Here is a 26,450-nt window from a genome sequence, read left to right as displayed (position 1 = left end):
GGTGCTATTAGTATTTTTCATCATCTTTTCTCATAGCTAAAATTTCAAAATATTGAGATATAAATTTAAAGAAAAATAATAAAGAGGACTAAAACCATTGGGGCTCAATAATTAAGCTAATTGAAGCCGAGACGGGATTAATAGGACTAAACCAATCAATAGTAATCAACTACATTATCAAATATCATAAAAATAAAATTTCAGAGAGATTGAAACCATAATTAAACCATTTTAAAAAAAGAATTACATAGATTTATACAAGTAAATTTCAGGGAGTATACTAAAGCGAGAGTCCAACATAACAAGAGAATTAAAGCGACTCTAAACATAGAAACAGGAGAGTTGAAAATAGGACAGCAACTTCATTCATGCAAGGTTACACAGAGAAATGTCAAATGTTGGAAGAAACCTTATCCTATGATGCTGCAAAAACATAAAAACAGCAATTAAACAACAAAAAACGTTGGATTGCAGAAAGCTCACAATGAGAAAACCCCTCTTTCTACAGGTCAGGCCCTCGAAACCAATCATCTCGATTATGTTTGCTTGCCTTCGTCGCCGACTCCATCGCGTTTTAGTGCTTTCAGTTTTCTGTAACCTTTGTCGGTACCAAATATCCTAAGGGACCACACAAATGGTAATCCATGGTCAGTATAACTGAAATGACTTGGACTTTGGAATGACCTAACCAAAAAACTGATACATAAACCAGAATGGTTCTAAAATTACTTACATATAATTAAAACTTGTCAATTGAGCTAGTTGGGTTGGTTTTGGGTCATGTGCAAAGTAGTTGATACCGTACCGGTATGTACCAGTACAAGAGGAAAAACGGTACTCCCACCATTACGATATTAAGTTATTAACTACTTCGCACATGGCCCAAAACCAAACCAACCCAACCGGCTCAATTGACATGTTTTAATCATAAACATTCTTCTCAGCAATATTGAAAGTCCAAACTCCAAAGTGACAAAATTTAGAAGCTGTAACCTCTGACAGACCTAGACAACATTTCATACCAAATATGAATTCGGAATGGTGCAATCGAATCCCCAAAGCAGATCTAGTACTTAAGTAGGCCTCTCTAAGATAAAATGGACAGAGCTTAATCCGCCAAAATGTCTTGAGCAGATCCATGTAAATTCATCTACTACTCAATGTAGAAATTTAGTGGAAAATATAAGTAACCTACAATCTAGCCACAGAAATAAGTTAAAAGATTTTAAAAATAAATGCCAAAAAACACTTACCAGTCCATGTAAACAAATGTAGATGAGTAGTTTCCAGATTTTGTATAAAGCAATCGGTGATGATAGTCGTGAAAATCAGCACTGGAAACGTGAAAACATGAACAATTACTTGCAGCTAAAGGATAAAAGATAATCATAGAACCATGTATAAACTAACGAAAAATAGCAGCAAGTGAATAGGGAACTCACCCCCCATATATAGGTAGAAAGTTTGAGAGGCTCCATGGAAAATGGTAACCACAATGTGCCTCAACTGTCTCTAGGACTCGAAGAACCATCCACAGCCAAAGAGTAATCAGATGCGGGCCAGTTATGGCAGGGCCAATTATTGTTGCAAAGCCGAGGAACAATATCTCAGCAGGGTGAGCATACTCGGATGTCAGTCCAAATGGTGTTGCATACCTGTATGGGGTATGTATACCAAATAACCAACAAGCATAAGCAAAATAAACAAGCGAGATCAATATTGTTCATAGTTTTAACTAGTAAAAGCACCTAATATTGACACTTACTCGTGATGGACACTATGCACATGCTTGTACAGCCATTTTGTATGTAAAATACGATGTCCCCAGTAAAAAACAAAATCCTCCAGGATGAAGTAGAATATTATCTGTGATAGAACCACTTTCCTGCCGACCAGATAAGGGGTCTAGCTAATTAGAGCTCCAATAGTAAGAATTAAACTGTGAGCAGGAACATGATTCCTCTACGGAGGCTATATTTCAGGACAAGTAATTGAGGATATTATGCCTGAATATTGTAAAAATGGAGGGGAAAAAGCTCTAGCATATAAAGAACCTGAGAATACCAGGATGGAAATGGTAGACTACTTCTCAAGCCCATGAATCTGAAGAAAGGATAAGATGCAATCATAAGCGGTAGGTTGACACCAACATGATATAGAAGCAGGCGGGTGATACATTTTTCTTGGGCAGCAAGGCTGTTGTTTTTTGTCTACATTGAAACATAAATTACAAATGGAACATGTTTATTATGAATTTAGCTGGACAAAATACAAATAAAGCATACTTTTCATCATTAACACTCCCCCTCAAATTTTATGTCAACGAAGTAAAATTCGTTGATAAAGATACCAGCAAAGAAGATAGGAGTTAACCTGAATCTTGTATTTGCTTAGCAATCCGGCTCTTTCAAGATATATAAATGGAAGTCCAGATAAGAAAAAAACACTTTCATGAAGAAAGAAACTTCCCAGACTTGCTAATTGGAAGTCGCTGAAATGTGTGATTAGATACTGCATGGCAAACAAAGAAAGATTTTCAGGGAGAATGTATTATATCTCATCACGTATACTGCAGTTATCGGCTTAAAAAGATAGTAGGTTTTATTCAAATTAATTCACAAGGTCACTGAAACATGTGAGATGTGACCAGGTACCACTATATATGCGATGTTAATCAATGTAATTAATAAAAAATGTATCTGGAAATGAAATCAATAATCAAAATTAGACAGATTAACATTTCACATCTGGGGAAAAAAAAGGTTGAGAAAACTAATCAATGCTTCCTTAGTCACTTTTGCTAGAGGCTACTAAGATAGATATAATATCAAAGGAATAACTTGCAAGAAACACATACTCAACATTAACAAACAGGCTGCTCTAATCTGGATTTCATTCTCAGGTACTTGTTATTGCACAGTAACATCCTTGATGAAAGAATTAATGAAGTATCCAATATAGCTAGAAATTATAGTGAAACAGTGACCTGAATTCAAAAGAATCAAAACCGTGGACAATCGCCATTCTGTAGCTACATAATCATTTGCAAATGTTAGGAAAAAGTAAAATTCTTCATACAATGCATGAAAATGCATCATTTCAAATTCTTTGAGATGAGAAAACCAAAGAGCATTATTCAATCAAATCCTGCCTTGTAAAAATCGAACACAAACCATCCAAAAGTACCTTAACGTCACCAGCTAAACAGAACTAAGACTTAAAAATGAAATATCAATAATCCAAAGGACACAAACTTCAGATTTACCGATCTTTTTTTTATATCCCAAAACCACAATAACCCAACAACGACAGATCCATAACAAGCAATGGAAAGTTCATAAAGAACACAGAAATCAACAAGAAAGATGGAAAAGGAAGGAACTTTACCAGCCACCCAGATTCAATAATGGCAGCCATTAGAGCTTGGCAGTGGAAAGAAGCTAGTGATCTCCACAGAGATGTTTTAACAATAATAAAATCTTTTGGGTAAAGAAAGAGGACAGAGAGTGAATATTGAGAGAAGCAAAGACCACGAGATGAGTACAGACTGTCAAAAGGAATCTGGGCTCTATTCGTGGGCCCCTTGATTTATTTTCCATATAAATTCATTCACAGTAAGAAACACTCGAAGCCACAACTTCGCATTATAAGAAACTCTAACAAGTGGATGGTGAAAGTTCTCAACTTTTAACTGATATCAACAAAAAGGAAAATGACTCTTTTCCCCCATCAATTATCCTTTCTTAGGGGATTATTACACAATGCATTATGCATCATACGTAGTCTGGATTTATTTTAATTTAGTGATAATTTATTGATAAATTCAGAATTATTGTAGAGTAATTTTTCAAATTAATTCTCTTAATTTTGACACTATCACTAATATTGCGTTTGGGCCGAATAAAAACATAAATATTATTAATAGTTATTAGATTTTTGAAAAAGATGAAGTATGTAATTAAGGGATGTATTTGATTTTATTTTTCTTCATGCCCTTTAAATTTTTATACTAAGATTAGTGTTGTTTTATTATACCTTTAATAAAAAATTAATTTTGTTTAAAACAACTAACTATATAGATTAAAATATCTTCATAAAACATCGATATATATTTATATAAGAATATATGAAGTAGCCTAAATTTTTTCTTTTTAAGTAATAAACCTAAATGAAGATACCTAATCTAATTCGTTGGCGTGGCACATGCAACTCTGAGGATGAGATTATCATAGCCATAGCCATTTAGTTTGTTTATTGCTCTCTGGGCATCTTCCTTGTTCACAAAGTTAACAAAACCGAACCCTCGACTCATCCCCATCTTCTTGTCAATAGCAAGATAAACTCGACTTATGGCATCGAATGGTCGGAAAAGCTCGGGCAAGTCGGGTTCCAGTGTATCCTCTGAAAGGTTAATAACCCGGACAGAGTTGTCATCGTGTCTGCGTCTCATATCGGTTCCACTTCTATCAGCTCCGTTTCTCATGCCTGGAGGAACATAAGTATTCTTACCCGATCCAGCAATGGATACTGCAGGCTTATCGATGAACGCTTCGGTTGGTTGTGCGAGGTCCTTGTATGGGCACCGAGATGTCCAGTGATCACCCTTCTTACCACATGTTCTGCACACCGTAAGAACACCTCCTTTTCCTAGTTGAGCCAAGGAATCTCCACCAGCCTTTGTTTTGTCTACTTTGCTGCCTGTAGGAACAAAACAGTTCATGAATTATGTTAAAATTTCAGTAAAAAAGAACAACCAGTATTTATGCAAAAAAAATCGAAAATTTAGAAAGAAACGAACCAAGGGCTCTAGGTCGTTCAAGGAAGATTTCTTCAGTGGAAACCATAGTGACTCCGCTACCAACATCTTCCCTTACAGCATCCCCGAAATTGGGCCAAGACCTTCCCTCAACGGCCTGTTTACTGAGCCGGGTATTACCGAGTTTCCTGACCCGGGTCGTTTTTCTTTAAAAAAAAAAAGGTGGCTCCTCTCTCTATTGCACAGGAAGACAAAAACTGGAGAGACAAGTACATGATATGGCTGTAGCAGTGGAGAGGCATGAAAATAGTAGATAAAAACTTGTAGCGGAGGTACAGTCATTCCACGAGTCCTACTTATCTTGTGTGTGATGGAAATGTAAACTAAAGTTGTCAATGTTAAGGGGAAGTCTCTTTTTGCATCGACAGATTGATAACCAATCTTCGGAGATTGAAAGGCTCTTTGAGCAAAATTCTAATCAAGAGGCAATGAACATAGCAAAGCAATGGGAGAATCAGGTAAAAACCAGTTGAAAGAATCTTCAGGATCTTTGCACACCGTTTCCACAAACTTTTCATTAGTTTTTATGAGACCGGTAGCGTATGTACCCTTTTATAGTGGAGCTAGGGCTATGGAATCAATCCTACCAAAATTACACATTATTTCACAATTAGGCAATAGGTCCAACCAGATGCCTCTTTTTAATTTTTCTTGTCCAAAACATTTAACCTTGATTTTATTCACTCGAGCAGATGATATTTTGGTTAGACATATAGAATTATCATTAAAATATTGGAGATTGTGAATCCGGGACATCTAGACTGAAATCACTTAATAAATTCATAATAGACATTCATTAATAATTGGTGACAATTTTATTAATACAGACTGTCTTAACTCGGTTAGCACCTCTTAAACACTGTGAATTTAGATTCGACCTGATTTAGGAATTTTGAAGGATAATTCGGATTCAACCTGATCGAGGAATTTGGAAGGATGATAGATAGTGTAAATATTGTATAAAATGTTAATTAAAACAAATTCAAACTTTAAACTTGTCTGATCCATAGTATTAAATTACGGGTTAAAAACAAACACAACGATGACAAACCAATTAGGCTTACTGGTCTGCTGTACACATCTATATGATCTCTCTGCTGTTTTATGACTTATTTAGAACTCAAAAATAAATAAAAGGGAAAGGTATGACTACCAATAATCCCCACATGAACAGACTCCATTCTGGAAATGGTGAAAGCGATTCACATCACGAACCAGAATCTCTTTATTTGTAAACTTGGAAATGAACTTTGTGAACGAGTGGCAGTCTTCACATAGCCTCAAATTCTTTGTTATCCTTATGGTTTCCCCTTTATTTGTATTGATGAGTCCAAATGCAACTGCGAGTTTTTCACTGTGACCTAATAGAATGCGTTCCTTTTCGCCTTCCTCGAGATCATACAGAACGACTTTGGTTTGCGGTTTATATCCCTTCTCCTTCATTTCTGCACACAGTTTAATCAACAAGGATTGGATCTGTTCAATCTGAGGATTGAACTCATCGACAGAAACAAATGAATACATTTTCCTTTTCACTTCAATCCAACTTCTGCCTGCAACTTTTTGCAGTGAGCGAGTTTTGAGCAGCTTCCTCACTCGCTTTACGTCATCCCACATCTCGGCTTCCACATAAATATCAGCTAGAAGTACATAATTCCCAGCACTTAGGGGTTCGAGTTGAAATAGTCTATGGCTAGCTCTCTCTGCTAGCTCTACGTTACAATGAATCCTACATGAGCCAAGAAGTGAACCCCAAACCTTAGCTCCAGGTTCGATCTGCATTTCATTTATAATCCTAGCTGCCTCTTCTAACCTATTGGCACGACCAAGAAGATCGACCATACAGGCATAGTGCTCAACACTAGGAATTATTCCATGTACTTTACACATCGAATCGAACAACCTTTTTCCCTCTTCAACAAGACCTGCATGGCTGCAAGCTCCCAAAACACCGACAAAAGTTATAGGACTTGGGGAAACACCTTGATAAATCATCTCTTGAAAAATTTGCATTGCTTTCTTCCCATATCCATGAATACCATAACTTGATATCAATGAATTCCATGACACAACATCCCTTTTCTCCATCCGGTCAAAAATCCGTTGCCCCAATTCAAGCTCACCACATCGAGAATACATTGTAATAAGTGCACTTATAACTGGCAAAACTGAATCAAGCCCTCTCCTGAGGATATAAGCATGAATCAACTTTCCTTGCTCCAAAGCTGACAGAGCTGCACAAGCTTGAAGAACACTGACCATAGTAACCGAATTTGGAATGGAGTCAAGAGTCTCGGTCATCATTTCCATAAAAAGCTCCAATGCCTCAAAAGGCCTTTCATTTTTAGCATAACACGCAATCATTGCACTCCAAGAAACCACATTCCTAACAGGCATCTTCTCAAAAACAAGACTCGCATGTGCAACGCAACCAAACCTCGCATACATATCAACCAAAGTAGTCATAACATGAACATGTGCTTCGAACCCATGTCTTAAAATATGAGCATGAATCTCCTTCCCTTTCTTTAATAGCGAAACCATACATCCAGAAGCGACACAAGCTTTAAGCACATAAGTATAAGTAAACCTATCCGATGGGAGTCCAATCCTATTCATTTTTCTATACAAACCCAAAACTTCTTCCCCAAAACCAGCCAAAGTAAGCGCTCGAAAAAGCGCATTCCAAACGAAAATTGTTCTCTTACGCGTTTTATCGAACACCTTGCGAGCGTCATCGAGTGAATCCAAATCAGCATACATATTTATAAGTTTGGTAACCAAGAAAGGATCTTGGTCGAACCCATTCTCGGAAATATGGGAATGAAGGGATTGGGCAAGGGAAAGTGAATTTTGGTGGGCGCATGAGAGGATAAGGAGCTCGTAGGTTCTTTGAGAAGGACTGGGTTCATGGGAAAGGAGCTTGAAGGCTTGTTTAAGGTTACCTTGTTTGCACAATGATTGGATTAGGTGATTGTTGCTAGGCGTTGAGGTGGAGATTGAGGGGTTTAAGGTAACAGATGAAAAATGAAGTTTTGGAGGAGCACGAGGTGGGTTGAACACTGACGGTGGTTGCTTTGGCTGGGGAGTGTTAAACGCCCACATCAGTCACGAACTAAAAAAATCAGGACCTTCTCTTTTGTTTGTACCGATCTCACATTTTTATTCATCTTCGCACAACTTAAGGTTTGTACTTTTTTTCTTCTTTCCTGGGCTCACATTTTTTGTCTCACGTGGATATCACGTGCAATGGTTGAAAATACCTATATATATATGGTAGAGTATATAAAAGGTTAATCAATTCTGTTTAAATGATTATTTTGATAACTGATTTTTAAAAATGATTAATAAATATATCAAACTATGAAACGATGGTTAAAATATTATAATAATTGTAAAATATTAATAAATTAAATGACTATTGTATATCAACTTAATAAAATTTAATAATCATTCTTTAATGATTTAATATATTTAATAAAAAAAATTATAATTTTTTAAAAATTTAATAATTAAAATAATTTTTTAAATATATTTTAATTATTTCTAATATATTTTGTCCACACATATATACTCAATATTCATTTTGATTACTAAATTATTTTCATCTCCTTTTACATAAGAAAATTGACATTCACTAAAATGTAAGTCACATTCTCATTAACTTTTATAGGTAAAATAGGATAAAAGTAACATTTTTTTTGTTTTTTTAATAGTATATGATGATTATAAGATAATATTTGTTCATAATCTTTATTAGTCATTGATAACGAATACATCCATAAAATATAATCTTTTTAATCATTGAATTCATTTGATGAGTTTATTTAATACATAAGATAATACTATCGCTCAACAATGACGTGGTTGCACAAGGAAATGCTGTATAGACTAAAAATAAGTAATTAAAAAATTCATATACAAAAGTTTTATAAGTTAAAAATAAAAAAATATAATGTTTCTATGTAAAAAATCTTTAATCCATATGATTACCCTTCAAAATTTAAATTATGTTTTAACAAAACTAAATCAAATTTATGTTTAAAATAATTTAGAAATCATGTTGTTTGACATATTGATTAGTTAACATTAATCCATGTTATGAGTTCGAACCGCATGAACTTGTAGGTAGTGATTTGCTTTTGTCAGGAAAAGTTACCTCACTGATCGGTTCTGTCTACGAAGTGGTTTTTGTCTACAAATATAATTCCACCTCATGGCTAACAAGGTTGAAGAGGATTGAAGCCAAATATTGTTGGGAATCTTTGTCATGACACTATATAACTATGGATAGAAATTTAATCCGAAAATCGATTGATTTTCATTAGATTTGATGTTATAGGATTGATTTTTGTTTTAATTTTAAAAAATAAATTTGAATGGGATATAATCAATTTTATTTAGGATGAAATCGGTTAGATTTAGGTAGATGGTGAAAAATATCAGACTTGATTCGACTCGTAATAATAAAATAATTTTTTCTTATAAATATAAGGATAATTGTTATAATACCATATCTCTTTATACTTTTTAATTAAGTTTATATTTTATCAAATAGAAATAACATTTTATATATTTATGTTGAGTCGAGTTAGATTAGATAAAGTTTATACTCTAAAAATTTGATTTAGATCAAGTTTGAGTAAATGAAATATTTTCTTCGGATTGGACGAAAAATATATATATTTTAAGTTGGACCAAATTAAATTAAAAAATATATATATTTTTAGATCGAATCAGATTAAAAAAAACTCAATCCGTTACTATATATATATATATGTATGTATGTATATCCTGCCTTGCGATGCGAGCATGGACTAAGGCACAACAAGGCCCATCTTACATTGTGGGCAAGCTTTCTCACATGAGCGAAACCAAATACTAACCAATATTATCATGCCCGTCTCGACTTGCCTTAATATGGACCAAAATAGTAAGCCTAGCCATATATATATATATATATATTTATATATGGGTTTTCCCTTTTTGATGATACTGTACTATTTATTTGACTATTTATAATTCCAACTTCCCAGTTCTGGACATTTATAGCGCGTTCCGCAATCCAAATCCTCGGAAGAAGAAACAAATTCCAACATTTCGCGTTCCTGAATTGTCAATTCTTTTGATTTTGAGATCTCCGTTTACCACGATTTATCAAAACCCTAGCTCGATCCGCCACCGCCACCAAAGCTCCCTCTTATTCTCTCTCTTCCAGGTTCGATCCACCTAAATGCTCATTTATCCTGTGAATTTTGTTTTGCTAATTATTTACCATTACATTGATTTATTTACATTCAGAGAGGGAGGAGATCGAGTGATCTATAAAAATGCAACACATTCCGTCTACGGTTGAGGAACAGTTGTTTTTGAAAGCGATTAAGGAAGAAAGCCCCTGGGAGAATTTACCTAAACGGCTTCAGGTCAATCTTAATTCTAAAGAAGAATGGCACCGAAGGTTAGTTTGGGTTCTGATGCTCCCTCTTTGTTTTGCTTTTTTTCCCTTCAAATTTTAGGATCTTTTAGCTTTTAGCTTTTAGCTTTGAAGAACTTCATTGTTTTGTTTTGTTTTGTTTTGTTTTAGGGAGTGATTTAGGATCAGCTAGTTTTAGTTTGAATTTGAAGGTCATTGCTCCTTTTATGGTTATTGCATTGTTCATCTGTGGTTTGGTTAATTGGTTTTGATCTTAACGTGTTAGTAAAGAATCGTTTTGTAATTCTCATCTGTAATTTGGATTCTTTTTGGTATATTTAAATAGAATTAAATTGGTTTGGGATGCTCACATGATTGTAGCTCCACAGACTATTTTATATATTGTTGTTTTCTCAGTTTTCACTTACCATTGCGAACTTTTCATTTTCTTTGTTAAGCACGCACATTATGGTTTTGGATTGATTCTAAAATCATTTTTAGTTTAGGCCCAGGTTGAAATTTATTTTATCCTAAATAGTCATTAGACCTAAATGCTCATTTATTTATGTGCTCTTGGGATTTATTTTCCATTGCTTGACCTTACCCCCCATTTTTATTTTCTCATTTTTGTAACTCCATTTAGGATTGTCAATCATTGTATCAAGAAAAGACTCCAATGGAACACTTCTTTTGCTCGCAAAGTATGCAAAGAAAGTGAATATTACGAAGAGATGATGCGTTACTTGCGAAGGAATCTAGCGGTTTGTGTTAAAGATAGTTTATTTTAACTTTCACTTTATCTCATTTAGTGCATTTGTTCTTTACTAAGTTTTCAGAAAAACTTTATTCCTCAAATGATCTATATCTTTTTTTTAAAAAAAAAGGAATAATTTTTTAACTCTCGATTTCATTTTTGAATAAAATTTACCCTTTCGAAGTAGAACCAGAGCTATCATAATAAGAAACTGCCTTAAAGAGCATTAGAGCAACACCAGCTACATATCTGGTCATGTAGGATGACTTTCATGGTTTGATTGCTTGAATACATAATAAATCTATTCTCATCAGTTGCAATTTGTAAAAGATGTTGAGCGACTCTGCGGTTCAGTTTTCACCAATACATTTGTAGTGGTTCTTTACTGCTCATTTTTTTGAACTTCTTATTTGTAGTTATTCCCTTACCATCTTGCGGAGTATGTTTGCCGTGTAATGAGGGTCTCTCCTTTCCGATATTACTGTGATATGATATTTGAGGTTATGAAAAATGGTAATTGCTCTCTCCTATTTGGTTTCCTCTCGCATCCTCCTTTTTTTGCTATGTATGACTGATGATGGAATTTTTTTGGCTGAAGATAATTCTTTGATCTGATGAGAAGTCTCATATACTGCGTCTTGCTAGATATATGATTTTTATCTCTTTGTATTTCAAAGATTTCCATTCATACTAAGCATATCATTAAATTGTTGAATCCTATTATTGAAGTGATAATTCCAACTTACTATATTGTTATTGTTTACTATATCTTTTATGCAATCTTTCTAGTTATAGAAGAATAAATAAATTAGTATTGATTGGCAGGGGCTGTTAGGCGATTAAGTATTTCTAGGTATATGAATGCGTCTATTTCCATTAGCATAAAAGTATGAATTATATGCAAAAAAGACTGATCTCCCGGGTGCTAAGGAGGCAAGGGGACAAGATGCAGCTGTAAAACTATCCTCCATGGTTTTGTAATTGACCTTTATTTACTTGGTAGATGCTAATTTACCAATAGCATGAATTGTTTGGTACATATATTTTATGGGCAGTTGAAACTTAAAGCCATATGCTGGTGGTGAGACAATAGCGGCTGAATTCTAAACATGCGTTAATTGCTAGACAAAAACTTTACACGTGATAAAGTGATTGCTTGAAGAATATAGCAGTTCAAGATGATTTTTTTTTTATAAGAATGACAGGCCTCCTTAAAAACCTCCTTCTTGATTAAAGAAGGAGGAAAAGAGTGCCTTAGAAACTTTATTACTCCTCCGAAATTACATAAGATTTAACATAAACACCATACTGAAAAAACACAACAGACTAAGCTACTCAACAGACAACCAAAAACCTAAACTCAAAACGATACAACGCACTGGAAACGACTAAACATCAACCAATTCCCATCTTTGCTAAACTATCAGCCTCCCCATTACACACCCTTGGAATCAGTCTAATTGAGTGCACCCTGTCCGAGATAAAAGATGAAATCTCTTTAACTAATGGGAGGATAAAAACAGGGGCCAAAGTTGGGGTATGGACCCATTCCACAGCCGACTTACAGTCACTTTCCACAATCAACCTTCCAACCTTAACCCAACAAGAAGACATATAGATTTCAATGCCTCTCTTAATAGCCTTTAACTCAGCAACCGGCAGGGGACCCTGACCTACATTTTCTGAAAAAGTCAGAAGGGAGTTGCTATTCCAGTCTCTCAAAACACCTCCTATACCTCCATTTGAGCCATCAAGTCTAACAGCTCCATCGACATTCATCTTCAAAAAATCCATAGGGGGTGGAATCCAGCGAGAAACCTGAAAATTGTTAATGTTGAGAGCTTTAATACCATCTGCAAGAGATGGATCACCAATCAGCACATCCTCCTGAATAGGAAACTTAGGATACTTGGTTAGAAACCATTTAGATAACCTGAATCTAGCAATAAAAAACAGAGACATCCTATCCAAGGGGGAACCTTCGAACACCATTGCATTCCTAGCTTTCCAAATCGACCAAAATACTACTCCCGGGATAAATTTCCAAATCAACGATTTCCCCCTCAGCTCACCCCAAGAACATAGCAAAGAAGGTGGATCCTTTGGAAGGACTAAGGCTATATCCCAAAAGCTTGCTATCTTGTTCCAAAGTTCCCAAACAACATCACACGAAATAAATAAATGATGAACTGATTCCACCTGTTTTTTACAAAACGGACATAGAATTTCATCCCCTAGCTGCAAACCTCTTTTCACCAACTCCTCTCTCACTGCCACTTTCTGATGAGCTAGCTGCCACAGGAAGACTTCAACACGAGGAGGAGATAAACCCTGCCACACCCCTTTTACCCATAAATCGGACCCCCCAGACACCTTGCCGAGTTCCTTTCTACAAGATTTCACTGAAAACAGTCCATCCCCGCTTGCAGACCAAGAAAGAAAGTCTTCAACTGAATCAGTCAGTTTAAAGTCCTTCAGTTTTGTCATTAAATCCAGCCACTGATCCAACTCCCAGTCACACAAATTCCTTCTGGTATCGATGTTCCACACCCAACCGTTCGAATCTGAACTTCCAAACTCAGCGACCATACCCCATTTATTTGTTGACAACGTATACAATCTAGGGAAAAGATTTTTTAAAGGAGACTCATCAGCCCATGAATCCGTCCAAAATGCAATAGACTTTCCATTTCCCAGTTTCAACTTGGAGTTTGATCTGATACGTTCACCCTCCGAGTCGTTCTTCAGGAAATTGTTGGCAATCCCTCTCCAAATCCAAGAAGATTTGGGCAAAAAAACCTTGCAAATAGACATGGAATTACTACTTACCTTGTGCCTGCAACATAACACACTTTTCCACAAAGTATTTTTTTCATTGGCGAACTTCCACACCCATTTTCCCAAAAGAGCCCGATTAGATAGGTTCACATCAAGAACACCAAGGCCACCAGAATTTAGAGGCGTGCAGACTGATTTGCAATTAACCCAGTGTATCTTCCTTTTGTCCTCATTATCCCCCCATAGGAAACTGGCCATTAAAGAATTAAGCTTCTTACCAATTTTACAAGGCATTCTAAAAAGAGATAAGAAGAATATTGGTAGGGATGTTAACACCGACTTTAATAAAACTGTCCTGCCCGCCAATGAGAGACAATTAGCTTTCCAGCCGGCTAGTTTGGAACTAAAATTCTTGAAAACTGGATCCCATAAGGCTTCTGAGTTTTTCTTAGCACCTAGAGGAAGTCCCAAGTAATCTGTTGGAAGGGAATCAATAGAACAACCCACCGAAGATGCCCATTCTGATAAAACTTCCTCTTCCACATTAATACCAAATAGCTTACTCTTAGCTAGATTAAGATGCAACCCTGTCATAACACTAAAAATCCTCAATACTCTCTTGACATTTTTAATCTGGGAGAGAGATGCTTGACAGAAGATGATCAAGTCATCTGCAAATTGTAGATGTGACAATCGAACAGAATTTTCACATTCCCCAATAACAAAGCCTTGAAACAGACCCCTGTCCACTGCTTTAGATATCATCAAATTAAGCAGCTCACCTACAATGTTAAATAGTAGCGGAGATAAACTGCACCCTTGCCTAAGTCCTTTGGCCATGGGGAACTCTTCCGATGGAGACCCGTTTACGAGAACCGAGATTGAAGCTGTTGAAATACACTGAGATATCCACGACAACCATCTCTTACCAAAACCCATCTCTGACATTTCTCTGATTAAAATTGGCCATTCCACGGAATCATAAGCCCTACGAAAATCTACTTTGAAGGCAACCCCTTTTAACCCTTTTTTCCTCCAGTAATCAATCCCTTCGTTTGCTATAAAAGCACAATCCAACAACTATCTCCCCGGTATTAAAGCAAACTGAGAGTGACTAATAATATCACCAACACAACAACTCAGTCTCTTCGATAGAACTTTAGAAAGGATCTTGTATAAGCTGCCTACAAGGCTGATTGGTCTAAATTCCTCTACACTGTCCGGATTAAGCTTCTTCGGAATAAGTGTGATAAAAGCATGGTTTATACCGTGCTCCCATTTCCTTCCAAAATAGAAATCTTTAAAAAATTTCAACACGTGCTCCTTTAAAATCGGCCAGCAGTTTTTAAAGAAACCCATGGTGAAACCATCTGGTCCTGGAGCTTTAGAGCTGTCTGATGAAACTATAGCTTGCCAAATTTCCTGTTCTAAGAAGTTCTCTTCAAGCTTCTTAGACTGATCCCCTGATAGCTTAGCAAAATCCAGTAGTAAATCCTCTGTTTCCAATGTTGAATTGGAATTATAGGCTGCCTTGAAAAATTCTGAAATATGTACCTTTAATTGTTGAGGATCTGAAACCACACTCCCATTTATCTTCAAGCTTAAGATTTCATTTCTTTTGCTTCTGTTCAGAGCAGACAGATGAAAAAACCTTGTGTTCCTATCCCCCTCCTTGATCCATCTCGCCCTTGACTTCTGAAACCATATGCTTTCTTCTGTCCTATACAACCTCCATAGATTTGTCCTACACAGCCTCAACTGATCCCACTCCTGCTTCGAAAGAATTCCACCTTGAGCTTTAAGATCCAATTCATTAATATTCCTCTCTAAATCAGAAATCGACTCAGGAATCCCAATAAATTTACTGCTGGACCAATTTATGATTGAATTTTTAGTTCCTTTTAAGATACTGAATATACCCCTTCTATTATTTCTCCCCCTCATAGCAACCATTGAAGATTTAACCAATTCCTCAAATCCTTCCTCCTCTAGTAAATAATTAAAAAACCTGAATGGTTTCGGTCCCCAATTAACAGCTTTGTCCTCTAATGAGACTGGATTATGATCAGATAGGGATTTAGGCAAGAGACTTTGCACTACATTTGGAAAACATGACAGAAACGTCCCAGAGATTAAGAACCTGTCTAGTCTTTCCCAAGTCGAGTCTTCTCTATTATTGCACCAAGTATACCTTCCTCCCACCAAAGGTAGATCAATTAAATGTGATTGCTGTAAGAAGTTTCTAAATAAATCAATAGAATGCCAGTTTTGTGATTTTCCCAACTTCTCGTCCGGATCAAGATACACATTAAAATCTCCCCCAATACACACTAACATATTTTGAGCCGAAACAAACTCCAACAATTCCCTGAAAAAATCTTCCTTTTCTACTTCAATTGATGAACCGTATACATTGATAATCACACACTCTTCACTTGAATTTCTGAACTTCCCAAAGACTGCTATGAATCTGCCATTAAGATGGCTGTTCGAGACTTCAAAATCATTTTCATTCCACATAATCATCAATCCACCAGCAGATCCCACTGCTGGCGCAACAATCCCTCCTCTAAGGAATCTCCCCCCTATCCTTCTTCTAAGAGCCAAAGAAACAGTTTCTAGTTTTGTTTCTTGAATTAGAATCAAGTTCGGCTTATTCTTCTTCACCAAATTAGCTACAACTCTTGACTTTTCCTTTTTTCCAAGACCCCTTACATTTCAAGAAATAATGTTGACATTTATCATATCAAGAAGATCTACACCAAATCCTTATAGCTAGTCAACAGAGAAATAGAGACTAAACCCCTGACTTCCCCTGTTCCCTACTCTCAGCCGAACCCTCTTTAAGGTTGATAATTTTGTCCAAAAAAGCCTTCTTCCCATCTTTGAATGAAATTCCTAGAACTTTACATACTTCCCATGTAACCATCGCTTCCTCAACCGCCTTCGAGAACTGAGGAGTAAAAACAAAAGGAGAATTAACCATATCAACTGCTTCCCTTGTTAAAACTCTTCTCTCCCTTCTTTTAGACCTTCCTGACCCTACAGCAGAGAAAGGAACTACTGCCAAGACCTCCGAAGAACTATTACAATTAGTTGGTGCCACATAAGGGTTCTGATCATCAGCTGCACCATTTAAAATCACTTCCCTTCCACCTTCCATATTTATTGAAGGAGGCTGCAAATCCTTTCTCACCGGAATACCTTTGTGTTTATTCTCAAACCAGTTAATTCTCACCCTCGACCTGGTATAATGTCTTTTATAGCTGGCCATTCTCCTCCTCTCTATGGGCAAACTTTTGGGACAAAGTGTTCTTCTACACTGGAACAGCGATCTGCCTCTTTCCCTAATCAGTTCAGTTCCAACCCCCCCTACAAACGTCCTTTTCCAAGACTACTACTTCCTCTAACAGATCCTTATTTGGCTTATTTGAGATCCCTTCAGATTGAGACTGTACTCTATCCGTGAACCCACCCTCAATCGAAATATGTTTGTAACCTGACAAATCAGTATTCGAATTCTGCAGTTTTGAGTCTACCAAAACAGTATGCTGAAACTCTCCTTGAACCTCCACCCTACTTAATTTAACATCATGCCCCGCTGGAATTAGATTATTAGCTGGTGAATCATACTCCCTGTTAGATTGTGAAGACCCAGCAGGCAACAAATTTGGATTTAAGTCTGCCGAGACATTAGCCCAATTCTGCACCTTTAGTTTATCCGAATCAGATTGCTGCTGAGAACCTGCCAATTCCACCCGAGACTCCAAACGGTTACCATATCCCAGTTTTAATAAATTAACAGCTGGCCCAGAAGGTACTATTCTGTAGATATTTGTATTAGACTCACTCGAGCCCTCTAAATGGGCTTCTTCAGATTCATTAATAGAGACATTCCTTAGACCAAGGCCCCTATAGTCCTCTTTAAAATTCAAATCTTCTGCAGAAAAACCTGACACCTTAGCACCACTAGGTTGACTTTCTCCTTCCTGCAGCATTAAATGTTTACTTCCACTGCCGTCTGCCACTGTTGTGCAGGCATCACCTACCAACCATCTGTTTACTGTGTCCCTAGAATTCTCAGCTGGCAATTGTGGGCTGCCTACTCCACCTGAACTCCGAACTTCTTTCTCTTCCGATGAAGAATCAACTCTAGACACACCATCTCCGGCCACCTGAAGAATTTCTGCAAAAAAACTTTCCTCTTTAGAACTGACCGATCCCACACTAATCTTAACCTTATACGATCTCCCATATGCACCCAAGGTAACAGAATCCTGTATATCATAAGGACTTGCCACCCTCAACAAAGCTCTTGCCACCGCCAAATCCTCTCTTCTTATCGTGGACTCATGAATACACACCAATTTCCCCCACCTTGAGACCAGCTTTTCCAAAAAAGATACATTACAACATAGTAAAGGGATTCCATACAACTCCACTGAACAGAAAGCCATCGGGACTCCATCTACACTCATAAGTGGATCAAGCCAGTCGAACCAAAGTGACACTTCATCCCTTCTGTTTTTCCACGCCTCCTCGAACTCTTCCTTCGACCCAAAGGTTATAATGCAAGAGTTCCAGGTATAACCCCATTTAGTTCCCTTGACCTTGATCCCTTCACTAGCCAACCCCTTCACTACTGTCCCCAGATCAAAATGGGATTTAATGATCCCAGTTATTGATCTTTTCACCCAATCATATTCGTCTGGGGGAATATGCATTTCCCACAAATTCCTCACCCCTACTTCCTTGTCTTTATGGCCTTCCCAAATCACTTTAGACACCGGACCTTCTCTCCTTCCATCCAAAGATGCTAACGCATCCTTGTAAGATCTCTCATCTCTCAGTTGGCTATAAGATTCTGATCCAGCTCTTCTACTCCGATACGTATCCTTTTTCCACTTATCTACTTCCTTACTGTCGTTACTTCTAACAGCCTGCTTTAGTCTCTTCTTCTGGTACTTAGCAACTCCTACTGAGATTTTCTTACCATCAATCCAGATACCATTAATATTTGCTATCGCCTTCAACAACCCATCCTCCTTTGCAAACTGGACGAAAGCAAACGTATAATTTCTATAATTCGGCTTGTTGGAATTATTCGGGATGTAGACACAAACAACACTCCCCTGTTGATGAAAAATTTCCTTAAGAGTTTTCCTAGTTACCCTTTTACTCAGATTGTCAACGAAAACCGTCCACTCCTCACCGGAAGACTGACCAACTGAAAACCTCTCTCTCTCTCCCACTTTCTCCCTGACACTCTCTCTCATGTTTTACTCAGATGGTTGCTGAAAAGTGATGTTCAAGATGATTTATATACATTACAAATGTAGTTTTCTCTGTTCTGCTCCCTGCCTCCGATTTTTATTGGTCGAGAGTAGCACTAATTAAGAATGACGGATGCTGTTCATTTGATTGCATGTTTGTGAGGGCTCTTGAAAAATTCCTTATAATCTCAGAGAAGAACATACTCATATATGGCAATTTGCAGTGTAGATTTATGGAATCCGTGTATATGTTTCTTTTTATTTTGAAATTAAAGTATGTACTATAGATTCCATCTGTAACATCTCAATCTTGATTTATAGTGTATATATTTACTATTTACAATACATTTGACTTGTTCTTTTTGAAGTTTTATTGGACTGGTTGACTTTTTCTTTGCAGACATATATGTGTGCCTTTATGAGATTTTGTGCAGCATTGACCTTTCAGCAATGGCTACTGCTTTATGAATTGGTGTTGGCCTCATATTTAGATAGCTACTGACCATTTACAGACATTTCTTATTGTTGACAGAGCATCCTTATGACAGTATCCCAAATTTTAGTGCTGCTGATGCCTTGAGACTTACGGGAATCGGAAGAAATGAATTTATTGATATCATGAACAAATGCAAGTCTAAGGTAATGGATCAAATTTTTGTTTTCAAATTCATGTAAGTGTAAATATGTGTTGGTAGCACCATTGTGGTTGCTGCTGTGTGTCCTTGCTCCTTTCTTATATCTCTGCAGTAGTGATCCAAGTCAAATCTATGCACTCATACACTGATACTCATCCTCAGGCCATGGTATTGTGGTAGATATAACTTGAATCATTCTTTTATTCTTCTTTTTGTAGGCAAATTTGCGAACAGTATTTATTTTGTTTGCATTGTGTCATGGCCATGATGTTTAAACCAATACTATACTAGAGAACATAATTTGATAATCATGTTCTTAACTCATTACTCGAAAGCAACTGAGGCTATACTAACATTATTTTAGGCATAGACTTTCTGCCTGATCGAGTACACAAGAACTTTTTTTTGCAAACCGCCTAACCTCTAATAATCCCCCCTTGTGCCGTTGGTTGTAGATATGTTTGATGAACTCTTCATTATTTCAGTCGTTTCAAGAGAAACTATTCTAATGGACAAAATAAGTTGCTTGTGTTTACGTTGTATATTTTTTATGGTAACATTTTCCCTACATCATGCAAGTTAGACATATATCCCTGTTAAGTACCTTTGTTATCATCTTACCTATTGTTTACTTATCTGGAGCTATCCAGAAAATTATGTGGAAGCTCAACAAGTCAATTGCAAAAGAGTTATTACCTACCCAACCTGTGGATTTTCCAATTGAACCTTGGTGGGGAATTTGTCTCGTTAACTTTACTCTAGAAGAGTTTAAGGTAAGTTCTCTGATGGCCCTTTGTCTTATTATCTAAGGAGTTTCATTAGAGTGGCTTGCATGCCCTGTTCAGATGCATATTCTAGTTTTTTAGTTGGTATAATTTGCACCCTCACAGTTCTTTGTTTCTTTTATAGAAACTTTCAGAAGAAGAAATGGCAACCATAGATAAAATCTGCAAAGAAGAAGCTAATGCATTTATCCTATTTGATCCTGACATTGTAAAAGGTCTGTATCGACGGGGGCTGATCTATTTTGATGTTCCTGTCTATCCAGATGACCGGTTTAAAGGTTAGTGGTTTGCTTTAAGACTTTCTTCCAAACTAGGATCTCTACATTTATTGATCCTTGCCACTTCATTAAACTAATAAATAGTTTCCAGGGCTAAAAATAGACTCCTTCCATTAATTACTCAAAAATTATCTTTTTTGCATGTACATTCGGAACATACATGAGTATTTTCTTATTTTCTTTGTGAATTAATATTCTCAGAAGCATGGAGTAGGTGAGTGACTGTTGAAGTTGTTTTTCAACAATCACAAACAATTTATGTCAAGAAGGTGTACTTAATGCTGTTACTCCTTGTCGTTTATGGTCTAGGATTGCTTTGATGAGTCCATTTGACATTTTCCCCCTTATTTACTTTTGACATCAAAATCTCTTCATGTTGGGTTTTCATACTGGTATCTTCTTTAGTTTTAGCTGGTGCTAATTTTAAAAGTGAAGTATACATTGTTTTGGGCCAGAAAAACTGAAGAACACTCAGCCTTTTGATCAGTTCCTTGTGGAAATGAAATTCCCTCTTAACTTTCAGGTTAATAAATTCTTCACCTTTTCCTTTGTGACCTTGTACTTGATAATTGCACCAACAGTCTGACTGGTTAGGAGAGAGAGAATCAACAGGTTCTTACTTTGGAATGAGTGCATGTACCATTGTACAGAACAGGCCTACCATGCTTGGTCCCCCTTCTTCCTTAATCCTTACCATGGTAAGTATTTTTGAGATAAGAAAAGAATTCTATAGGAGAAAAGGAAAAAGAAGAAAGATACCCTTTCGGCCTACCCTGATCACTTGAAAATATTTTTCTGTAGTTGCTTCCATTCCGAGTAGAGTGATAAATACAAAGACACATACTATTGCATGATCAGGGGTGTTTATAGTGACTGAGGGATTCAAAGATCTAGAAGTGAAGTATTTATCAACCAAGCATTCTTCCGTGGTCCTATGAATTCCCCCCTAAAAAATCACATTGTGCGGATAAAATTTTTTATGATCTCTTTTGCTTTAGGATGCTTTGTCTAGCTGTTTACTTAGCAAGTTATCTAGAGTTTATTTTTTGTGGATCTTTCTGTCACTTAAGTGTGTTCTGAATTTGGTGATGGAATGATAAGGTACTTGATTACCTCTGTTTGAGTCCTTTCTGGGTTTGTGAATTGAGTTATTAGTACTATTTTGCTCCAGTTTCTAGACTTGAAGGGTTCATTTCAAACAAGGAGCAGTCCTATGAGGATCCTATTGAGGAGTAAGTTATTATTTCATCCCTGGGTCATTTCAATGTCCGTTGTTAGTAGTGTAACTTGGATTGTTAATGCTAGTAACTGCACTATTCAGGTTGCTATATGCAGTTTTTGTTGTTTCAAGCGAGAATGCTACAGTTGCTGAATTGGCATCAACCTTACAAGCGGACCTTAGTCAACTGCTGGCTGCTGCATCCTTTGTTTGTCGCTTGGGATGGGCAGTAAAAGTAATTGATCCAGAATCTGTGCTTCAGGAAAACACAAGTGTACCTCCTCATGGTGTCAGCCTTGTAGATGAAGACGAAACCTCTCACCGTAGTTCAACCTCAGCAAATATGTCCATTGATGGTGAGGCTGCTCAACAAGGTGATCTTTGGGGGACAGAAAACCATGGGCATCGTTCTAGCGATTCTAGGGTTGCTTTTCTTGTTGATGCTAACATAACATCTTATCTTATGATGGGTTCTGTTTCACCAGGTTAGTTAAGTTTTTTCTTTTCTCCTTTTTCTGAAAGATTCTCCTTACTCTTTTGAATGTCTAGTTTATATATTGTCTCAGTCCCAGACATTGTTTTTCTATTGGACATCATAACCATAAATGCAAACTAAGAATGAGCGAAATAACCTCATTTTGAACTTCTATGGAAAGTTTTTTTTTTTTTAAATACCACAAGATCTATCTAGAGTAGAGAAGGTGCTTCAAGCTAGGCCAAGAAGAATCATATGTTATTCCATGGTGGTGGCATTAGAGGGAGGACTGAGCATATTCCAGTAATTACAGTTTGCATGTGATGATGATCAGACAAGTTCTAGTATTGTGTTTGTTTATGGTTTTAAGTAATTCTAGTTTGAATGTACTTATTGTTTCGCTTCTCACATAATTTGTATGTCCTTACTGGGGTTTTTGCAGGATTGAAATCTCATGCTGTGACGCTGTATGAAGCAGGGAAATTAGGCCATGCTACCATTGCTGACCTTTGCAAAGACCTGAGCACTTTGGAGGGAGCAAAATTTGAGGGAGAGTTGCAGGAATTTGCAAACCATGCATTTAGTCTTCGCTGTGTCTTGGAATGTCTACTATCAGGTGGTGTTGCCACTGATAGTGGAGCTGTAGAAATGATTGATAGAACAGGACTGGCAGCTTCAGGTCATGATGAGTCTACTCTGATAGTTGACACTTCATTGATTGATTTATCAGATCATTCTGCTACTAATGAAACTGAATCAAACATTAATGGTACCACTAATTTAGAAACTTCACATGAAGATTCTGTCGTGGATGATTATGTAGCTGAAACCACTGGTGACGACATATCTGCTACCTTATCAGAAGATGTTAAGCTCTCGAGTGAGGTTTCCAAGTCAGATATGAATGTCCAGGATAACGAGAAAATGATAAGGATGGAAGTGTCTGACTTGGGAAAAGGAGCTTTAAGGAGGAAAAAGAAATATAGATTAGATATCCTTCGCTGTGAAAGCTTGGCTGCTTTGCCAAAGGCAACGTTAGATCGGTTATTTCTTCGTGACTATGATATTATTGTGTCTATGATTCCTCTTCCACATTCATCTGTTCTTCCTGGTTCAACTGGTCCTATTCATTTTGGTCCTCCCTCACACTCATCTATGTCACCATGGATGAAATTGGTGCTGTATTCAACAGTGGGTAGTGGGCCTTTATCAGTTGTTCTGATGAAAGGGCAATGCCTACGCTTGTTGCCTGCACCATTAGCTGGTTGTGAGAAAGCCCTTATATGGTCCTGGGATGATTCAACAATTGGAGGCTTAGGTGGCAAGTTTGAAGGAAATTTAGTTAAGGGAAGCGTACTTTTACACTGTTTGAATTCGCTTCTCAAATACTCTGCTGTTATAGTGCAGCCCTTCAGCCAATATGACCTTGATGGTTCTGGGAAAGTTGTTACACTTGACATACCCTTGCCCCTTAAGAATTCTGATGGATCAGTTGCTAATGTAGGGGATGAACTAGGACTTCGTGCAGAGGAATGTTCAAAATTGAATGATCTGTTAACTGATTTGGCTCACAAGATGGAGTTATTGACAGTTGGTTATATTAGTGTACAAAAACTTTTTAAAGAAAGAGATATGGATCATTTTGGCCCTGATGAGGAGAAATACGAATGGGTTCCATTGTCTGTTGAATTTGGGATGCCACTTTTCAACCCTAAGTTAAGCAATAGAATATGTGAAAGGATTGTCTCGTCAGAGTTACTTCAAGCAAATTTACTTTCTGAGCATCATGATTCAATGCAGAGCATTCGTAAAATGTTGCGTGATATTTGTGCAGAGTATCAGGCAACAGGCCCTGCAGCAAAACTTCTTTACCAAAAGGAGCATTTAAAGGAGTCAAAGAAACCAAAGCAACTCATGAACTATGCTAGTGCGAAATGGAATCCACTTCTAGATCCTTCTTCTCCCATTTCTGGAGCGTCTAGTGATCGTCGAAGGTTAAAACTTGGCAGTCGACAGCGTTGTCAGACTGAAGTTTTGAGTTTTGACGGTAGCATTCTTAGGTCTGTCAAATCAGTCCACATTTTTTTCTTCCTCTTAATGTTTTATTCTCATTTTAGTGGTTGGTTGTGTATTATTTGTTCATATTGTTGAACGATATTTGCAGAGCATATGCCCTAACTCCTGTTAATGAAGTTGCCACAAGACCTGTTGATGATTCCACCACAACAACCACAACGAAAGTTGACCCTGATGAATCCGACAGCAATGAAGTAATCCTTCCCGGTGTGAACCTTATTTTTGATGGTGCTGAGTTGCATCCCTTTGATATAGCTGCTTGCCTGCAGGCTCGCCAGCCAATTTCTTTAATAGCAGAGGCAGCTGCAGCTTCCTCGTCTTTTACAATTAAATAGGTCTTATGAATATGAGAAGTGTGGATTGAATATTTTGTCTGTAGACTGACAAGTGGAAGTTATTGTGTCCATACTACATTATTCTGGTTATCTGTTTCATCTTTGATGTCATTCTATGGATCTGAGCGAGCAGTTGCATCAAAGGTAAGTATCATCATTTTTTCCTATAATGTGATATATTTGTCCTATTGATTTCATAAGCTTCTAGGTATCTGTCCAATTATTTTGTACCATTTGTTACCATTAGTAGCTACTTAGCTAGTTGCCTGAGGACTGCCATTGGTTTGGTGCAGAATGCTAAGAAACTAACCGAGGGGTTGTTTTACCTTGTAGTATTTATGGGGATTAATTATAACATTTCATATACTTTAGGTTTATTTGGTTTTTAAAATTGATATCAGGGTCTAGAATCTTAGTTTTTATGCTTTGGACTGTTTTTACTCTTGTAGGATGAACGATGAGGTTTGCTTGGAGTCATATAAATTGTTATCTCTTTCTATTTTGATTGAAAATATTATGTATTAACGCTGTTGCTATTGTCAATTGTATGGTGCTCATATTTTGGACTTAAACTGTGCACCATCTGCTTTAGTTGACGTTTTTGCAAGGCAGCGTCTTTTGCAGTATTATTATTAAAAGGAAAAAAAGAAAACATAGTAGTAACTTGCCATAGATAAAGGAACCCTAGGTATCTAGGTTAGGGTTCTTTTCTATATGCAAGTTTCCCCGGTTTCATCTACTACAAATCCTCCTGCATTGTTGTTGCATATCAATGAAGTGAGAGCAAACCAGTGCTGATTATTGTGTTTACTGACATAAATGCAGATACTATATCTACATTACTTGAAGGCTGCTTCCAGATTGTTGGGGGTAGTGCATGCATTGTGAAAGAAAAGAGGATACTCGTTTGCGATTAGTGGGTTGATTTGAAAGTCCATTCTTTTTATTGTTACCTATTGGCTGCAAGAAGAGGTAGAACGTAATACACTTTACATATGTAGGAAAACAAGATGAGTTTGATTTCGTTTAAGAAAAATTTAAACAGTTTCAGCTTCCTGTGTCAGTTACATAATGCATTTCTCTATCTATTTATTTACCTTTTTTGAGTGTTATATGTTAATATAAGCCCTTATTATTGATGATGAAGACGACGACGATGACATCTAAAGAAAAAAAAATAGAATCTATGACAAAATAGATGTTACTACACTACTTATTAGCAGTCGTTGGCAAATATTTTTGGGGAGGTGACGTTATTGGGTAGGAGGATGCTGGATGCCTCGAGAATGCTGGATACCTAGAGAATGCTGGATACCTTTGAGTTGAGATGGTACTGGATATTGGATAGTTCGTGGACTACCTTAGAGATAGAGTCGAGAGAGCAGTGTGTGTACTGAGATGGAAAATAAGACGGCCACTAGAGGGAGGGGGCAATTGTATAACTGTGATGACCTCTTGCCGGCAGCATAAATCCACTGGGTATCGCAGTTGCATGTTATATACAGCGAGGAGCCTTCTCAAATGTTGAAGTAGCGAATGCTTTCAGCTACAAGCACTAGAGCCAATGTTGTTTCTGCAATGCAAGTAAAACAATCAGTTATCGTTTTTAGTAC

The 26,450-nt window shown here is 36.9% G+C and overlaps 4 protein-coding genes across 8 annotated transcripts; 1 reads left to right on the top strand and 3 right to left on the bottom strand.

Annotated features, from left to right (window-relative positions):
- Positions 1–342: 342 nt before the first annotated feature.
- On the bottom strand, positions 343–3,625 carry LOC120142165 (methylsterol monooxygenase 2-2-like). Of its 2 annotated transcripts, XM_039156898.1 has the most exons (8): positions 3,489–3,625; positions 3,388–3,441; positions 2,374–2,511; positions 2,065–2,210; positions 1,766–1,885; positions 1,443–1,655; positions 1,254–1,334; positions 343–618 (listed from the first exon to the last, which is right to left on the bottom strand). In XM_039156898.1, the coding sequence occupies exons 1-8, from the start codon at positions 3,597–3,599 to the stop codon at positions 537–539; spliced, it is 945 nt and encodes a 314-aa protein (XP_039012829.1). In that variant the 5' UTR covers positions 3,600–3,625; the 3' UTR covers positions 343–536. The 2 variants fall into 2 exon arrangements, with proteins under 2 accessions (XP_039012829.1, XP_039012830.1); XM_039156899.1 differs by having other exon boundaries at positions 3,388–3,613.
- A 495-nt stretch (positions 3,626–4,120) lies between these two features.
- Positions 4,121–5,897, bottom strand: LOC120142122 (eukaryotic translation initiation factor 3 subunit G-like). Its single transcript, XM_039156869.1, has 3 exons — positions 5,881–5,897; positions 4,799–4,962; positions 4,121–4,698 (listed from the first exon to the last, which is right to left on the bottom strand). Exons 1-3 carry the CDS (start codon positions 5,895–5,897, stop codon positions 4,184–4,186), a joined length of 696 nt encoding a protein of 231 aa, XP_039012800.1. The 3' UTR covers positions 4,121–4,183.
- On the bottom strand, positions 5,801–7,963 carry LOC120142164 (pentatricopeptide repeat-containing protein At3g46790, chloroplastic-like). The gene has a single exon (XM_039156897.1). The coding sequence runs from the start codon at positions 7,919–7,921 to the stop codon at positions 5,966–5,968; it is 1,956 nt and encodes a 651-aa protein (XP_039012828.1). The 5' UTR covers positions 7,922–7,963; the 3' UTR covers positions 5,801–5,965.
- A 1,854-nt stretch (positions 7,964–9,817) lies between these two features.
- LOC120142163 (protein FAM91A1-like) lies at positions 9,818–25,899 on the top strand. 4 transcript variants are annotated; one of them, XM_039156895.1, is made up of 13 exons: positions 9,818–10,034; positions 10,118–10,274; positions 10,873–10,990; positions 11,400–11,496; positions 19,567–19,673; positions 20,320–20,442; positions 20,579–20,732; positions 21,904–21,964; positions 22,054–22,436; positions 22,869–24,486; positions 24,591–24,981; positions 25,462–25,525; positions 25,663–25,899. In XM_039156895.1, the coding sequence occupies exons 2-11, from the start codon at positions 10,147–10,149 to the stop codon at positions 24,835–24,837; spliced, it is 3,036 nt and encodes a 1,011-aa protein (XP_039012826.1). In that variant the 5' UTR covers positions 9,818–10,034; positions 10,118–10,146; the 3' UTR covers positions 24,838–24,981; positions 25,462–25,525; positions 25,663–25,899. The 4 variants fall into 4 exon arrangements, with proteins under 4 accessions (XP_039012826.1, XP_039012825.1, XP_039012824.1 ...); XM_039156894.1 differs by lacking the exon at positions 25,462–25,525 and having other exon boundaries at positions 9,818–10,029; positions 10,107–10,274; XM_039156893.1 differs by lacking the exon at positions 25,462–25,525.
- The last annotated feature ends 551 nt before the right edge of the window (positions 25,900–26,450 follow it).

This window comes from Hibiscus syriacus, unplaced genomic scaffold (assembly GCF_006381635.1).
Source record: "Hibiscus syriacus cultivar Baekdansim isolate YM2019G1 unplaced genomic scaffold, ASM638163v2 tig00110819_pilon, whole genome shotgun sequence".
NCBI classification, from domain to species: domain Eukaryota; kingdom Viridiplantae; phylum Streptophyta; class Magnoliopsida; order Malvales; family Malvaceae; genus Hibiscus; species Hibiscus syriacus.
The sequence above is the reverse complement of the archived record's forward strand: the minus strand, read 5'-3'. Positions and strand labels throughout refer to the sequence as shown.